This window comes from Myzus persicae, unplaced genomic scaffold, assembly GCF_001856785.1.
Source record: "Myzus persicae strain clone G006 unplaced genomic scaffold, MPER_G0061.0, whole genome shotgun sequence".
In the NCBI taxonomy this organism is placed as follows: domain Eukaryota; kingdom Metazoa; phylum Arthropoda; class Insecta; order Hemiptera; family Aphididae; genus Myzus; species Myzus persicae.
The window spans coordinates 248960-268530 of NW_019102330.1; the positions used below are offsets into that span (position 1 = coordinate 248960).

The window sequence follows — 19571 nt, forward strand, 5'->3', positions numbered from 1 at the left end:
AACCGTGAAATGTGAATTCCAACAAATGGTAATACCACAAGGTTGGAATATGGACATCATCTGCAGATCTTCCGTTTCTTTTTGAATCCTCAACTTTTTTCAATTCTTTTCGAAAAGATCCTCTAAAGCTTTGGATTTTTTTAACAACAAAATCCCGATTGGCTTCTTGGTTAATACTTTTACACACTTTTAGTAACTCGTCGTAGGCTCTATTTTTTAAATTTATATTTGTGTAATCTTTTGATTTAATTTTCCATAAGCATGGGAACTCACGATATTTTTCTAAAAATTCGGAAATAAATTCCTTTGATAAATATCTTGAGTCACTCATTTTGTCAGAGTAGAAAAATATAAAAAAATTGTAATTAATAAAAAATAGGCCTATATATCGTAAACGCACCAAACCAGTAACTTTTTACAACCTAATATACTTAATAATTACTTGTAATCGTACAAAACTTTTAACTATAATACAAATTCAACTTTTTACTATTTAAATGTTGTTTCTGTTAAAAATCGTTTCTGGTACACCTTACGCGGGCTACGCATCAGTTCAGTATACGCGCAAATCGTGAACGATAAACGTTTCCGTGTAAAGACAACTATCGCGCGGGCAGAAACATGTTCAAATCCTGCAGGCTTTCGTCCTTAATGCCAATTTTATATTTATACGCACACTCTTTCGTGTACGAATGGAACGCCGCGTTCCAATCTCGCGAGAAAACGCGTACGTCTAAAGCGGCCTATTATTATACTGCGCATAGGCCTCCACGCAGCTATAAATGGTTATAAAACATTAGCGAAAATGAGTTGAAAATACGTCGCGACCCTTCAACCGAAATATATATATATAACCTCCCTCCCCCCCCCCACAAATAAGTCCCCGCACTCCCCTTAACCGTCTCCGACTAGACGAAATACGCATTCCGTGTCTGCTGCAGTTTATTTTCGCCGATTGCCTCGATGGGGTGAATCATAGATTTGCTGCGACCATATATACCCACCGTCCCCTGCACCCACCGCGGCCAACATCGAAATTCCATTCCAAACTTAAATTCAGCTTTTCGTTTGAGCGCTTTGTTTGCAGTTCTCGTTGTATCTGTGATATCAAACTTTTGCCGAGTGGTTGGTATACGTATACATAATTATTTCTGCATATTATGGATTTCGTTGACGGATTTCATTTATTAGTTTTGATGAATTTTCGTCGTAAGTTTTGATGAAATTATATTTTAATAAAAAAATTTAAAAAATGGATACCCATATACTAATAATTAGAGCTAGGATTTTGGTGACTTTTGCATTTTTTTTCTCTCCAAGTGTTATACAATTCTAACCAAAAACTAAATTTCTTTCGTAATATAACAATTTAAAATGTGTAATTTTTATTTGCATTTTTAAGGTCATTTTTACGTAATATTACGAATATTACCTTCATTTTGTGTATTTAAACTAATTGTTGTTTATTTTAGGCTTTTTTAATATGTGTTGTAAAGGTAATCCCAGTTAGTACCTATAGGCAATTACCTGCTCTAGTCCATTGATATTGAAAAAGTAACATAATTAATTATCGATTCATCCGATAAAATTAAACATCGAACGAACCCATAACTATATTTAGGTATACAATAGTAGCTTTAGTAGTGAATTCGACACGTACCTATGTGGTTCTACCGATCTTAACTGTACAAAATGCCAAAAATTAAGTCAACAGTAGGAAGCCGTTAACGCAGTTTTATGAGCGAGTTTGGTGCCGATATGTTTTCTACGGACGGTATGGTGCTTTTTTGTAAAGTTTGTAATGTTGCAGTTGCCTCCGAAAAGAAATTTACAATTCAACAACACATCAGTCGAGATAAGCTCGTGGAATTCAACGAAAACTATATGAAGTGAAACAAAATAATAAAGTACTTTTATCTAATTTAACAAATAATAGTGATCAATCGTCATTTAATTTAGAGCTTTGTGAAACATTAATAGCAGCTAATTTAAACTTGCTAAATTAAATAACACAAATTTTAGACATTTTTTAGAAAAAAATATAAAATCCCAGACGAGTCTACTTGCTAGTGTCTATTGCGTAAAAATTATGTTGAAAAATGTTATTTAAATACAGTACGAAATATTAGACACTATATATAGGCGATAAAAAAATTTGAGTTGGTGTATAGATGAAAGGAAAAATATTTTTGTTATATTCTGATGTCTTGGAAAAACAAATCATTCAACCTTTGCGAAAGCGTTCGATAAAGCCATGTTTACATTATGACCTGAAGGAATAAAACACGATAATGTCCTCATTCTTGTATCTGATGCTGCCCCATATATGGTGAAAGCAGGAAGAGCCATTTGCACTCAGTATGCAAAAATGGTGCATGTTACCTGTGTGGCGCATGCAATTCATATAGTGTTGCGAAAGAAATAAGATCAAATTTTCAAGATGTCAATAAACTTATAAGTTGAAAAATATTTTTAAAAAATCACCATATCGTACACAAATGTTTTAAACTCTTGCTCCGGGAATTCCATTGCCACCCGAACCCGTAATCAAGAGATGGGGAACTTAGCTTGATTAAAAATTATCACTAACTTTTGACGTCGTCTGTGCGGGTATCGTATAAAACTACTATAAAATATAAGTCTTAGCTCAGACTGAACATGCCTACCCTAACATATAAGATACTATCTATTATAAGTATTATATTTATTGGTATAGCTGGTATGTTACCTATATACATATTATTATACTTGCGACCTACCAGGAGTTTTAACTCGATCCGCTTCAACGGGTCATCGAGACGTAAACATGTAATAATTTTCACATGCAATATAATTTTTTATTAATTGGACCCGACCAAATTATATGTTGTGTGTCCGATGCGAATAAAAACGTTTCATACTTTTGCATTATTGAGAACTCAAGTAGGTAGGTATTATATATATATTATTATTATTATTATATTATATATTAGCTCTGTCTCAGTAGCGGTTAGCACATAACATAATAGGAGGTACTGGTATGTTGTATATGTAGTAGGTACCTATGACTGTCTTACAGGTGTTCGTTGTTTCCAAACACAGCGAATTCATCATAATACTGTATAGAATATTTTTTCTATTTTTTTTTTACCAATATTCTCGAGTATTTACATAATAATAATAAAATACCTACTGCAGCATATTATACTATATTATAATATTAACGCGTTTGATAAAACGATTGTAATAATATAATTTAATATAATTATGTTTATGTTTTTATATGATTGTTTGTGTATGATATTTAAATACACACATACATGTTTATTTATACATACTCGAGGACGTTTACATAAACTGATTAAAAAGATACAAATCGCAACTACACACCCTCGATGGTTTTTTTTATTTTAATGAACTTTTTGACGAAATAACGCTTTCCGAAATGTCGAGGTTACTTTGTGATGACATAGGCACCTTTACAATAAAACAATTATTAGAACATTTATGCGGACGCCTCCGGACGTATTATAAATAATAGTTGTTGTTTTTTTTTTCTAGTCTGTTGTGTAATTATACGACCAATTACAACGCGTGCGATGGGATCTGAGTTTTTGCATAGCTAATAATATTATTATTACTATTTTGTCGAGGCGCCAATATGGTAGGGTCATCTCAGAATTCAAAACAGATTATCTTATTCAGCCTTGATTTTTGGTATTCAGCGGAAAACCTACGCGCTTCCGATACAAAACATTATACAACATGCAAATATTGCCCGGTTGAAAATTAAATCCATACTCAAAACCGGACTGCAGGATATCACGAGTTCGCTCACCTCGGCGTGGGACACTTGAACAGCTATAGGTGCGTGTTATTTATTATATGATCTAAAATGTTGAAGACGGCGATAAACGATCTCACGCAATGCAAAACACTGTTCAGTGGCTCAGGGGTGTGTGTCTGGCCCAACATAAACTGAAGATAAAATCGACAAATTTCCAGTTGAATGCTCCGATTCAGCTGGTTTTGCGGGTTGGATAATTTTGAACCCATAGCTTTTGCAGGGGACGGCGTAGAAATAATAACGGGGTTGTTGGTGAAACGAATTGAAACCGCGAAAATGATGCTGTCCTATTGAATAAATAATAACTATTGAACCGGAATCGATAATAGATACCCAAAATATTATTATAGGTTATTATATAATAGGTATACATGGTGTAACAAAAAGACCTGACAAGAGAAAAAAAATTGATGCTAGTCAAAAGTATGACAACAATTGTGAAAATTATATGGATAGTAAATAATTTAAGAAAATATGTACTCACTCATGACCAAAAAGAATATCATGAAAAAATTTATTATGTTTTAAAATAATCTAGTTCAAAAAAATATTGATATTCCAAAAGAAATAAAAATGAGATTTACATAATAATAGTATTTTTAATTTAGCCAAAAAAAATGTAATTAAATTTAAAGTTTTTTATTTTCAGTATTAAAACAAAAAATTGTATAACACTGTACTTTTACCGAAAGGGACTACACGTTTTTTTTTTTTTTTTTAATATTTAAATATTGATTAGAACAAAAGTCATTTCACCGGTCAGGTCTTTCTGCAGTTACGCCCTCTGTTATATGTGTTAAGATATAATGTAATTTCAGAGAGCACAGCGCATATTTTATTAAGATCCACATAAAATCGTCTTTTATGTCTTAAGTCTTCGTTTTTTTTCCCGCGTGTATAATAATATACTTAATAATACTCAAATAACAAATAGGTTATAATAGGACATATCATGTCATATTATTTAAAAACAATTTTTTTAAGTCAAAATACGTACACGTATCCGATAGGTATATATAATATGTAATATTAAATCAAACGGCATCTATATATATATTGGGTAGATATATATTATTATTATTATTATTATTATACACCTAAATTATACTACTACTTCGTGTAGATATACCTATAATTATTATACCTATGTATGATTATATAATATTTGAAGTGCTTTAACTTTATACTATTATTCGTGTTGTGTGTAAACGTATATATGTATCAGCTTAGTTAATTTATTATACATAATATTATGCAGTAGGTATATAAGGTACTTACATATTATTATGTTCGAACCTTGAAATGAGAAAAAAAGAAATTAAATTTCAATTCTGCACCGCAAACGTTGACGCGTGTGTTTATTTTTACACTTTAATTGTGAATATTCATAACATATAATATATAATAATAATAATTTTTTTAGGTACGCGACACGGCTTTGTTCATATTTTTTTAAATGACACACTATTCGCGAAACCGAGTCTAACGTTTTATTTTCACACATCTAAACTATAATAATATATTAATATCATAATTATAATAATATGCCCAAACGGCTTAAGTATACTGGTACCCATAATATCGTTTATTCTACATATAAACAGAAGGTACAAGTCAGTACTTACATGATAATAATACTTCTTTTTTGGAATTAAATATGTATCTATATGAGTATTGTAAATTATGATGTATAATGTATATATACAGTGAAACCTGTCTTATCCTAACCCTTGAGAAGACGGAATCCTTCTCTGTGCGGAAATTTATTATGGTCCCGGCAGATTTCTATAATTTAACATAAGATTAAACCCTTGATAAAACGGAACCTGTCTAACGTAAAACGGAAAGATATTTATTTGTCCCGCAAATCGTATGTGATTTATCATTAATCGAACAATTTAATTTTCATACTATAAAAGTATTCCGAATAGTTTCAAAAGTATTCAGAATACATCATAAAATACTTTTGGAAATAATATTTTAAAAGTATTCGGAATACTTAAAAAAATATTCTTAATATGTACTACCCAAAACTGAAAAATGATATAATAAACAAATACCTAAATACTTATTATCTGATCAGATAACTGATTTGTATACGTTGTGCATTAAACGACTTTGATTTATAATTTTAAAAAGTCTATTTAAACAACAATTTTTTTTGTTATTCAAAACTTAAAATAGTTTTGTTATTTTTTCAAACACATCCAATATATAATATTTGTTGCCTGTTGGTTAAGAATATGTGTGCCGTGTGCATGTTGATATTGTTTGCTATATTTCAGTTTTACGTGCAATTACAGTGAAACCTGTCTTATCCGAACCCTTGATAAGACGGGATCCTTTTCTGTGCAGAAATTTATTATGGTCCCGGCAGATTTCTATAATTTGACATAGGATTAAACATTTGATAAAACGGAACCTGTCCAACGTAAAACGGAAAGCTATTTATTGGTCCTCCAAATCATATATATACACGGAAAAACACATCATAAAATGAACAAAAATATTTTTGATACCCACATTTATTTTGCTACTAAACAATTATTAAGGTCAGCGATTAATACATATCGACAGATAAGTACATTTTTTATCTTGAATCTACACATCAGTGCTTATTATTGTCACCACCGAAAAAATTGGCTTATGATTGGTGGCCTGGTATTGACTTTAAATGGCCTGCGGAAATGTTGTCACCAACAATAAAAAAAATTGAAATGAAACCCCTGTTTCGGAAACGTTTTGTACGTCTAGAACATATTTGTATGGATATCCAATTTAAATTTAGCCTGCACAGGCCACAGACTGCTATAATAATATCGTTATGAATATCGATTAATTTATCGATATAATATATTGACTATAGAGTTACTGGTTTTCAATAAAATGAGTTAGTTATCAGCTGACAAAATTGACAGCATACTTCATTATATTATAATATTATTATATTGTATTAGACATGCGTATAATTATTTAGATAATTATACCAATTTAATTACATGCATAGCGGCGTAAACCTACCCACATTGTATAATGAAACGCCGTAAAGGATAATTGATAATCGTAATGCACTTAATAAATTCATAATTCAACATGCCCGTTGTATAATATTTTTTAACAAATCAATTTTTCAATTATAATGTGCTGTTGCTCTTCGAGTTCTATCACGCAATTCATGAATTTAAATTTTTAAACACAAGTTAATATTAGGTATACACGTTCATTATATGGTCGTCACACTTAAGGTACCTGTCGTCGCCTGAAGTGAACAATATTTTATATTACAATCAGTTGGAAATGGACAGATCTTAAAATATCAAACATCAAACATAAAGAAATATAGTGGATTACAAAAAAAAATCAGTAAAAACATTGTATTTATTGTACCTACCTACCAAATAAAAAAATAAAAATCTAAATTTAAATTGTGATTTTTACGACATTTTAAATTTTTTTTCATTGAATTCATCAATATTGATCACATTAATTCATGAATATTTTCATATTATCATGTAAAAATATAAAGTTGTAGATATCTATATGTTAACTATATACTCACATGGTCATTAACATCATTTTTTTTTAAATATATCATCTCATTATCACGTGTTGCTTACCTATTTGTTCTCTAGTCGCTAGTCATTACAAATATTTTATACGCACTAGGTATCTTAACCTTAGAAAGAGTTGTTTCCAAGTAATTAAACTTATCAATGCATAAGTTTGTATTGACATTGGATATACTTCTTAAATAGTTAACAAATCTAGGTATTTTAAAACATGATCCTTGAGTATCTTTGCTTGAGAATTAAAAAAAAATTAATTCAGAAAAATGGGGGTGAGCAATGACTAATGAGCATGTTTGCAGGTGAATAACCAGTTACTTAGTAGCCTTTCCTACGCAGATACCGTTGTCACGGATCTTGATGAAGTTTTTATTTTTCCGTTTAGCTGTTTACCCAAGTATACGATATTAATTCTATATAATCACCCGTCCTGTATTAAATAAGTATAACTTATCTTCGAGTTTATAACAATAAGTCCGATTTTAATAATTTATTCAATCAATAAAATATAAATGTAAAGGTAGGTACCTAACAGAACAACTGCGACGATTAGTAATCGATTAGTAATAGATGATTTGTAATCGATATGTGACATATTATTAATTTACCTAGTATTATGTAATAGTAATTATTACGATGGTCATTCTTTATTTTATATAATGAATGTTATACTGAAGAAATATATTATATGCCTTTATGTAGTACGATTAGTGAGGTTTGTTAATTTAATTTACTTAAATATAACTATTACGGCACGATATAATAATATAATATGATTATAATACTGTACTATAGTACCTAGGTGCCAACCTATTAATATTGTACAATAAGTATTGGTATAAAATATGTCATCATTCGTAATTCGTTGCATAAATTAATTAATAATGTTATATTATAGTCTTGAGTGTTATAACACCGAACATATATATACTTAGTTTTACTTACATAATGCTTATTATTATGTTGGAAAAATCTAAATCGACTGCAATAACATTATTGTTAAGGCAATATTTAGATTTTAGATACAGGTACTTGAATTATATTTACACGTATTTTGAGCTGGACAAATTATGTCGAATTCGTAACGGCCGATGAGTTTTTTTTTAAAGATAATTTTTTTTTTCTTAAAATTTTCCTTCGCAGTTTGAGCAGCGGCGGTGACCTTGATGTTCACCGATTATTAAATTCTAAGAACAAATAAAGCTACTGTAGCCCAGCTTAGAATACAATACTACAATAGTAATATAATATAATATGTATTATGTTCATATGGATGTCGCATGATGGGGAAAAAAAGTAATATTATACCTTTGCCTGTCAATTTATGAGGATAAATCGTAAGTCATAACCAAGCCTATAATTGTTTTTATAGGAATGGTTTGTACTTTACCAAGTTCAATCATTTTTTTTTTAATTAGCTTCTATTTATACTTATAGCTCAACAATCACATTACATTAAAATATTTAAAAATACAATACAAAGATCAAACAGAATGATAATAGAAATAGTAAGTTATATAAGACTCCGGATGTAAAATAAATAAACCAAAAACACTCAGATGAAGAAATCAGCCTCCCGAGTAAAAGAAATAATAATATTAACAATCTGTTCAGAGTTGGGGTTTAAAATGGAGGAGAGATTGAACGGAATGTCCGAGGAGTTAAGAGAAGTAATCAAGTTATGACGTTTTGTAAAGAATGGAGAATAATCAAAAAGGATATGCGATAAATCGCAGATTGCCATGAGTATAATGTTGTTTTATAATATTATGTAACATAAGATTACAGAATCAAATGAATTTATTTACTGGTAAAATATTAATCATTCAAATTTTCGCATACACACTACACCTAATAATAGCAATAATACCTACAACAGTTTAATACGAGTCAAGGTCGACCAAATTGTATAATACATAACATGTTTATTAGGTATTACAGTCTACAGAGTTCGTTAAACGTATAAAATACATCGAAAATATTAATATGTTCTATAATCGAAATGAATCAATTTCTGTAGGTAGGCAAGGACGCAAGGTTATATAAAATAAATAAATTACAATTTAAGAAATTAACGAATGAGATACCTATCTATTATTATACGAGAAAACTCTCCTGCTATTATTTAAATAAATTACTTCGATTTGCATATAATCACATAACTATAATCACATGGATATAGATATTATAGCTGCTAACAGGTAGGACTATAGATGATATGTGTATAGGTATATTTTTAACTTCAGTAAATTGAGCTGAATTATCTTTTGACTAGGTACCTGTAATAAACTAAAAAATGTTTTTCTTAAAATACGTTTCCTAAAGCGTTACTTATTAGTAATTACGTACCTAATATTTATGTTTAGCCGTATAGAATACAGACGTAATTAAAATATTATATTATACACCGAAACGAATCAATACTGATGTATCATGTACCTCCCAGAGGCCAGAATGTTATCATTTATAATATATTTCTTTATGTGTATAAATAGTTATAACTTATAACTCATATGGAGGCACCTCCTGCCTACTACCTATGTATATTTTGTCCGCGTATTTTAAAAATGAATAATGTATAGCATATTCCCGAGTAACAATTCAAGTTCAGACAATGTTCAGTGATATCTATTTTGAGCGTCGGACACAGTGCTATAATGGTATATAATTATACCTCTGTGTCTCAAGAAAATCCAAAAAGATCGCTAAAAATGAAAAAAAATCACAAAATACTTTAAAAAAGCAAAATAAAATTTTCAATTTGAGTTCTCTGTATCATGAAACACATTTTAAGCTTATTTTGCTATTTTTTAAGCATCTCATAAGAAATATACAAATTCTATAAAATCTCAACCCTTGTCATATGTGGTATACATACCGGCAGGGCCCCCACATACAATTTCGGGCCCCTATACTAAAGGTCCATCAGACCCCCCCCTTGTGAGGGCCCTGTATACCGATAGGAAAATTGGCAACAACGCTTAAAACATCGTACGCAATCGTGTAGTTAAAAATCAGGTAAAATCGTATGAAATCGTGTAGCTTAAAAAGGTATCGCCGAATTCGCCGATACCAAACGTATCGTCTTTTACCCTTGTAGTACATTTCCGGAAGAGATAAGGGGGATGTATTTCAACTCCAAGATTCATACTTGCATTTGCATGCAAAACCATTATACGGAAGCTATGGTTCAAATTTAAAGTTTATATAGTCACGGTAAGAGCACAAAACAACATTGAGTTTTTTTGGTTAAACAGATAATGAATTATGTTTGCCAACAACTCTCTAGGCATTTATCACAAAACAATTTTAGGGGAGTCTCACTAGATTACCAATTTCAGAATATAGGTAAAAAGTTAGTTGAAAGAAAGAATCATTTGGCTCTTGTAAATTACATTTATAACAAGTATTTCAATTCAAAGTATTAATGCATTCACTAAACTTTAGAGTACTTAAAATAGTCCATAAACTAGTGAACCAAAATTAATGGTTTGACTATTACAATTTTCAGAAAAAAAAACTTTACCGGAATTCATTAAAAAATATAGTTTGGTCTTGTTGGTTCTGCTATTGGTACCACTGCGTGTTCGAAAATTTTGAAATGGTTATAAAACAAATTGGCCGTTAAAAATGATAAAAACACGTACTTTTTGTTTTTTACATGCTTTTCTTTAACTCACAATGTTTCATTCATTCATTCATTTCTGTTGTCATCAAATCTTGCGAGTTTAATTTAAATCACTTCTACATGACCTAGGAGGCTCAAATTTTGTATGGAAGTTTAGGGTCGGTGACAATACATGACCCCGTTGTCAATTCTTGACTTGGACAACCAGGTCGCCGATGACGGGTGTACCTGGAGTTTCAAATCCCGAGTTTCCCCTCTGACTGGTTGCTTCTAGTGGCCTCCCGAACCTAAATCCAGCAAAAAAACAAAATCCAAAATGGGGGGAGGAGGTGCCCCAGGAGAACACCATGCAATATTGACGCCCTCGAAGAAATGGAAAGAATGAGAAAAAATGAAATAATTTTAATATACTCTTACATATTTACTTACTATGAAAAAAAAAAATTAATAAGCTAATTTAAAAAATCCTTTGTTTCTAATTTATTGTTATCACTAAAAAGTAGAAATTAAAAATTTTTTTTTAAAACATGCTTTTCTTAAGTCAACTTAATACATGAACTAAAAAGTTGAAAATAAACTTACTTTTAAAACAATTTCTTAATGAAACTTCAAGGTTATCAAGATATTACCAAAAGTGTACCTATCTAAAATGTATTTGTTGCAAAATTTTTAAAACTTGTGAATTACAAAAAACGAAAAGCATGAGGCTCCTATGAGTCAAGAATATTTCTTACAAAATTGGAAGTATGATCAATAATCTTTAAAATACTTATCATAAAGTTTATCTGATAATTCAGTTGTAGAGTGACTTTACATAGGAGTTATCTTAAGTGTCCCATGCTTTTCGTTTTTTGTAATTCACAAGTTTTAAAAATTTTGCAACAAATACCTACATTTTAGATACACTTTTGGTAATATCTTGATAACCTTGAAGTTTCACTAAGAAATTGTTTTAAAAGTAAGTTTATTTTTATAAGTTAACTTTTTAGTTCATGTATTAAGTAGAATTAAGAAAAGCATGTTTAAAAAAAAAAAATTTTATTTTTTTTTATTTTCTACTTTTTAGTGATAACAATAAATTATTTCGAAATCCCATTTCATCGATTCGTAATCGTTAAAAAAAACCCGCATACAGTGACATATAAGATACACACGGTATAATAATATATACATACCCAATATGCAAGATGTAAGTATGTAACGGATGACAATTAATCATTGTGAGGGCCAACGAGGGTTTTTTTTAGTTTCGGTTGTTATAATTGTTACCTTAGACCTGTAATGTTACCTACCTATACATCTGCGCATGACGTGTTGTATATTATGTATAATGTATATATTACCTACCTATGTGAAGTACTGAAATGGTGGACCTTCTCCTGTCAGAGGTTCGAATACTATAACCATGGAACAATTTTATGCAAAAATTTCATTCGAGCATTAAATTGGCAAAAAAAAATATTAAATCGATGAAATATCTATATCATTACCGTGTAAAATTGTTCTACAAAAACGTACATCGTGTATGTTGTTTTTTTAAATTTTTATTAAACCATAAAATTGTATTATGGCAGACATAAAAAAATTAATTACCTACGTTCACCTAAATCTACCTATATTCGTGATATTGTATTGTTATTAAAAGTAATTAAAAAAATGTCAATAGGAACATAAATTATATTTCCCATGTGACTTAGGTACATCGTACAAAATTATTTTCGATGGTCATTAGACCAAAAATGTTTAAACATACGAGGGGTGGAGGGAGACCCCCGGGAGGGTTGACAGTTTTCAGTACCTACCCACTTTTCAAAATAATCAGTAGAAACAAAATTGATGGAGGAAACTAGAATTTTTACCGGTATTTCACATAAGTATAGTCAATAGATACTTGATGTCTTGATATTTTCTGCAAATAATACATATATAATAATCATATATATCTTAGAATTTTATATACATGATATAATTTTCGTAATATTTTGTATTTTTTTTTTTCATTTATGTATTAGAAAGTATTTGTTTGTGGCTACAAAGCTTTAAGAACAAACAAAAGGTTCCTCATAAGTTATTCTTCCTGCAGAAATTAAAATAAATATAATTTTTTACCCATTGAAAACAATTAGTCATAATTTTTTTTATTGGAAATTTAAAAAAAAAAGGGTAGCAATAAAACAATTACATGATTTCAGTTCAATATTGTAGAAATATTAGGATTTTCACAAATAAAATAATAGTTTATCCTAAAGACTTACGACATAACGCAACAATGTATGTTATTTTTTTATATTCTAAAAATATAGGTAAATTGTAGAAACTTGAAAGTTGAAACATTCCACTATTACTCCAAAATTATCTTTTGATAATTCTATTTAAATCTATTGATCCTTATCATTAAATATAATATATATGGTTGTTTAAGTAGATTTTATAATGTATTATAAAAAGGTTTACAAAAAATATTTAATTATTGACATAATTTTTAAATATTTTATTAACCATTTTAACAAATATAAATTGTTTATAAATATATATAATATATGAATAGTTAAAATATAACAGATTTTAATTACACAACTATATTTAATATTATAATAATATTACACAATGACAATTAAGTGACATTCATACCAAAGGTTTTACAAACAAAATCATAATTATTAAAAATATATATTTATTATAAATGTGTACACCTATAATTAAATTCCTTAATTATAACTAATTTGGCTTTCGTGGAAAACACATTTAAAAGGAACATTAACAAATAATAATAGAGGAATTAATAGATTAGTTAAGTTGAAAACATGTTTTCATTATGTTGAATTGACTATTATTAATTTTCTAAATCACAAGAAAAAATAAAGTAAGGGAGGCACCAATTTCAAGTGTATCTATAATAAAATCTTAGCTAATACTAATCCAAGGTTAATTTAAAATATAATTTACTACTTAACTAAACTAGAGATCACAATATGTAAGTGTATAAAATCAATTCAGTACCCTTTTTTATTTCTTTTTAAGTAATACATTAAGCAATTTTCATTAATTAAAAATACGTTCTAAATATTAAATTAAATTCGATTGTTTTCGACTATATATATAAATATACTTGAGCTTACAAAGTCTATTATCAAGAATAAAATTTATTTCTATACAAAACGTAATGGAATAATAAAGTAGAAATATTTTATGTTAGTTGTTTATTTGATTTATTCAGTTAAATCCAAGGAATATGAATTTTGGTCAGTAACTAACTGCAATTTATCTTCTTTTGTAGTCTTCTTTGTTGGAAGAAGCTTACGTTTCCGTCTGTTTGTCACACCCAAATCCTCATCCATCATGCGAACTATTTGAGCAGAGTCGGAGAAATCAATTGGTGCTATTGATATGTCTCGTACTGCTCGGAACTTACCACAATTGTTTAGATGTTCATTTTCTAAACGAAAGAAGTTCCATACAAATCGCCTGTAACAATAATAAAAATACTTTGATACACAATGCAAATCATTAGATTGAATTGGATATTTGGATTTCTTACCTAAAGACTTCAAGTGGTGATACTAAAGAATTAGCCATTTCAGTACTTAAAATACCATGACTTGTAAGTAAGTATTGCGGAACCCATAATAATCTAATCACGAGGTCTTCAACAATTGCGAAATAATAATAACCCTAAAAAAATAGGCAATTGTAGTATTTTATACAATAAAATTTAAATTAAATAAAAACTAGCTCACTGTATTATCATATACAATCTCTTCTCTTAAGAATGTATATTCTCCAGAATTGTTATTAAATAAACCCCAGTCCATTTTTACATCCCAAGTGTATGTATAAATCGAACTTATCACAGAACATATGATCCAAAAAAAAAAGAATGGATTGTCATAACTACTTGTATAGTTATCTATAACACAATAACAATATTCTTACTCATTTGAGCACATTTATAAATACTAAACATACAGTTTAAAAGGTTTATTACTTTTTGTTTGTTTCAACAATGTTCTTGCAAACACAACAAAAAATGTTGTTGAATACTTTCCGGCATTAGCTAAATGTGGAAATGTTTCACCAGTATCCCTGTAACGTCTTATACATTGAGCAAACCGAATCCAAGCAGGAATACAATTGACTATCATTTTTGAAATAAAATATTCTTCAACATTAAATTTAACCTCTAAAATTATTGAAATACACAATTAACATAGACCAAAAGGTGTAAATATTGTTCAATCCAAGAACAATATTTTAAAGGTTTAAACACAGATTTTGCCTAACCTGAAGTTTGATACCAATTGTTATTGTAAATGTAAAAGCAAACCAAATAGTGAGCATCGAGCAGAACAGTTACCAGACTGTTCAATTGATCTGCAAGCCAAAAGTCTGCAAATCCAACATAATAAAATGGAGCACAAGCCATTCGCCACTAAAATCAAATTTTTATACTTTCTAAGTAATTTATAAAATGAAACAACTTTTAAAAATGCAAATTAACTTACTACTATACGTAACAGCCAAAATCTTGCTTCAAAGTAAAATATCTTAATTGGGTTAATCATGAGCAATGTAAATAAAATTACTAATGACAAGGGATTAATATATGCAGGTATACTCAGGGCATCAGAGTATAAATAACCTAAAATACTAAGAGCACACACAACACCAAGGATTCCTGCAATTTCAAACAAATGTTGTTCAGTGACATGCTTTCTTGGATCCAGTTCGAATATCAAAACATGATTAACACCAGAAGATCGCCATCCGTAAACATTAATGCCCATCAGAAAAAGGAACTCTATTATAAGGAATGGTCCACGATATAAACGGAATGCTTGTTTAATGTTGGTTTTTTTTTCAAAAGTAGCTAAAACAAAAATTCAAATAATTTTTTTAGTAATTTATAAGATTTTTTATACTAATAGGTACAATGTACACTTACCAGAAATGAAAATTGCAACTAGCAGAACAATAAGGCATCCTAAGTATAATCCCACTTTAAATGTGGTCCAAGGACTTTGTGTTTCACCAAGGGGTGGAACTCTAAGTCTTTTCATAGCTTTTTGACGATCACCAAATTCCAGATCGTGAGTAACAGTATGTTCAGTTTCATTAATTAAACGTAATATGTCTTTATTGGTATAAAAATGAGATATTTCTACTTGCTCTTGACGCCACTTTGCACCACTTTCTTTATTCATCAACTAAAATATATAATTTTTTTAAATTTGACAATTTAGTAAAAAAATTTAAATGTCTATAGAAATAATAATAGACCTTAGGCACAGTAGTGTATCTGAAGCTTGATAAAGATAGGAATAGGAGTTAAATTATTCAATATAACTCTTAATATTCTATAGATAACATATGTTTATCAAATTTTAATTTACAGTAATATTTATTTTTGATTGTATTCAAAGCTAATTGGTAATTATATTATTATAAATACAACAATGGAACTTTATCAATTTGTCCTACATCAATATGGTATTGCTTAACCATTATTATAAATCTATATTGAAAGAAAATTATACTTTTTATACATTTCATAATACTTTCCAAATTTGTATTGTAGCTAATAGACAAAGCTGATAGAGTTAAAAAGAAACATTCAAAGAAAGAAAAAATGCATATTTTTTTTACTGTCAAATTTCAGGTGTTTTGATATAAAATACCTTTTACTTATAGACCGGCCCACTCTAAACCAAATATATTGATAGAAGCTTGGGGATATGACATAGTGATGGAGTATAATATATATATTGTAGTATTGTACCATATCAGAGTAACTCAATAACCAAAAAGCACCAACTATCTTGACATGGTGGAAACGTGAAGAGAGCCAGTCTATTAGTATAAAAGGTATATGATTGTCTATGGTCTATAATCTATGATCAGCTGGTTAGGTTAGGTTCTAATTAGAAGATAGTAGTTACTCGTCTATAGCTATATAATACCCAACTTAAAATTTGTGTATTTAACTAAATAAATTATAAGTTGTATAGCTTAAACATTATGTAGATTATACATGGGCACCGGAACAATGTAGGCAACGGCTCCTATGGCGAAAATTCCATGAGGGCATAGCCCCCACAGACAATTTCCTTACTTTAAGCTCCCGTGACTAAAACTCAAATGTATTTAATAAACTGTCTGTTTTAAAGCATGTTAATACACATACAATGTACACAACAATATTATTATATAAGCCTAAAAGATTTTTTTTCCCTATACAATCATGGAGCTTTTATTTAGTTAAAATATAACTAAAAAAAAAAACAAAAAAGTTATTAAATTAGAAGAGGGTATTTAAATCAATGGATATTGTTCCACATTATTATTCATAACACAGAAACCTATTGGTTATGATAGTATCTACTAAGAATGTTATGTTTGTAAATATTTCACTTAGTATTAATAGTTAATAATAATGAAACATGACACAAGACAAATAAACCAATAGAAGTTAAACAAAAGAAGACATTCATATTGAGCTGTAAAATTTAAAATGAGTGATGAAAGTATTTAAACATAATTGTTTACTCCATATAATAAAAACTAATGTTAAGTTATTAAAATTGTAGTATTTTAATTTATAAATGTATTTTTGTATACAAATCAATAAGCAACAAACGCAATAACAATTAATTTACTATTAAAATATGCGTTTTTTTAGATAAAATTAAATAACTCAATTTGGTATTAAGGTGTATGTAGTTTAAAATTTGATTGAGATAAGTACACAAAGCTGTGTAGATGGTATAACTATGAAAATATTTGTGAATTATGAAAATCTTCTTTAGGAAATAAGTGTATTACGTTTTAACTGATAGCCTGTCAGCATAATTTAAAAATGCAAAAGTATTTATTCTCTTTAAGAAGCTTAAATATTACATTTTTTGTGTAACCTAACCTAAAAAACTAAAAATGAGTCATAATACTTTGATTCTAGTAATTTCATCATAAAACTGACATTATCATACATAATACAATACACTATTAGTATTGACAAAAAATTAGGTAATTGAAATTGTATAAATACTATCAAGTATTAGATTAATTTACTATTGACATAAAAATTAGATTTGTGTACAAATCAAAGATTGGAAAATAGCTAGTAATTATGAAAATGTAAAACAAATGTCTACAAATTACTTTGTTTAAAAAATACTGATAAGGCAGAATTCCAATAAAACTTATTCAACATTTGTTAATCAAATAAAGAAAAGTAAATAAAAAAATAATTAATGGATTAGAATTTAGATTATAAGAAAGTAATTAGAAGCTAAATGATATGGTATAATTGGGTACATACAAATTGATGGCACTAAAAGTATTGGAGATCACAGTTTATCAATTTGGTAGGCAATAACAAATTAATATTAGATTCTACAGGATGATATTACATTGAAGCACAAGAAATGAAAAATATTTTTTTCATAGAAATTCAACTCAATAGTATTATATATCATGAATTTAAAAATTAGGTGAAATTTAAGATATTATTTATAAAAATACAAACCTTATCATGTTTTTTCAAAATCTTTTTAAAACCTGTATAGTTTAGATTTTGATAATTTTGCAAGAGTATTAAGCTCAAATAAAACTCGCTGAAAGCTAATTTAAGCTCTTGCACTTTTCGTTGAGGTAAATTCAGTTTATTGGAATCAGACTTTTTACCATAATCTTTCATTTTTATTGCAGTGTTGGAAAGTAAATCAAGCTCATTCTTTAATGTTTGAAACTTACGCATTGCTTCGGCAAGTTTTTCTGAAAAATCATCACATAGGTAATAACAATATCAAAAAGTATTTATATTATACACTATTCAGCATTACAAACCAGAGTAGAAAACATTGATTTTAGCCAATTCCTTTTCGCAATACTGCAAAAAATGTTCGTCGAATTGAATGAAACGGCGGTGCAGGTTTTCTGGATCTGTGGACTCTATTGACGGAGCTTCTTCTACGATTTTGTAAAGCATCTCTTTCATGTCCTAGATAATAACAATATGATGATGATGAAAGCTACAGTCGGAGTCGTGCGTACAGACCGATGGGTCCTCCGTGTGGGTACATACCTCGTAGTTGATGTACTGTTTCCGCCATTCTGGCGTGATGTGAGCCTGGAGATGTTCTGCGAACTTCATTTCGGTGGAGACCAGATGATGAGTGGAGCTTGGGCGGGGCGGGAACCGGTGACGACGTGAAGCGAACGAAAAATAAAGACAAATAAAAGAGGAAGAAAAAGTGAACGAGGAAAAAAGAGGAGTAAAGACGTTAAGTACCTAAGATCACAGCGTGTTCAAGTCATGTGTATAAGTATATCGGAAGTACTAACCGTCGTAGTACGACCGATCGTGTGCAATACTGCGGTGCTTTATGTTTGGCGGCCGCGGCTGTCGCGCCAGTCGATGACGGAGAACGAAGATAAGGAAACGATTTTGAAGTGGTATTTAATTTTTCTGTTCGTACCGTCCGCGATAACCACCGCCGAGCTGATTACAGCAATATTGTTCTGCATACAGTGATAACCGTATATTGTGTCGTTC

General features: G+C 29.2%; 1 protein-coding gene across 1 annotated transcript; it reads right to left on the bottom strand.

Annotated features, from left to right (window-relative positions):
• Nucleotides 1-14223: 14223 nt before the first annotated feature.
• Nucleotides 14224-19418, bottom strand: LOC111031878 (xenotropic and polytropic retrovirus receptor 1-like). The gene is made up of 10 exons (XM_022311991.1): nt 19101-19418; nt 18863-19016; nt 18543-18790; nt 15963-16224; nt 15523-15887; nt 15302-15449; nt 15006-15200; nt 14758-14927; nt 14559-14692; nt 14224-14485 (listed from the first exon to the last, which is right to left on the bottom strand). Exons 1-10 carry the CDS (start codon nt 19167-19169, stop codon nt 14230-14232), a joined length of 2001 nt encoding a protein of 666 aa, XP_022167683.1. The 5' UTR covers nt 19170-19418; the 3' UTR covers nt 14224-14229.
• Between the last annotated feature and the right edge of the window lie 153 nt (nt 19419-19571).

Excerpts from the sequence above, each read along its gene's own strand:
- LOC111031878 (XM_022311991.1), bottom strand. The coding sequence starts at position 19,169 with ATGAAGTTCGCAGAACATCTCCAGGCTCACATCACGCCAGAATGGCGG. Across the intron at positions 19,017-19,100 it reads AACAGTACATCAACTACGAG|GACATGAAAGAGATGCTTTA; the intron begins GTATGTACCCAC and ends GTTATTATCTAG. Across the intron at positions 14,486-14,558 it reads TCACCACTTGAAGTCTTTAG|GCGATTTGTATGGAACTTCT; the intron begins GTAAGAAATCCA and ends TTATTGTTACAG.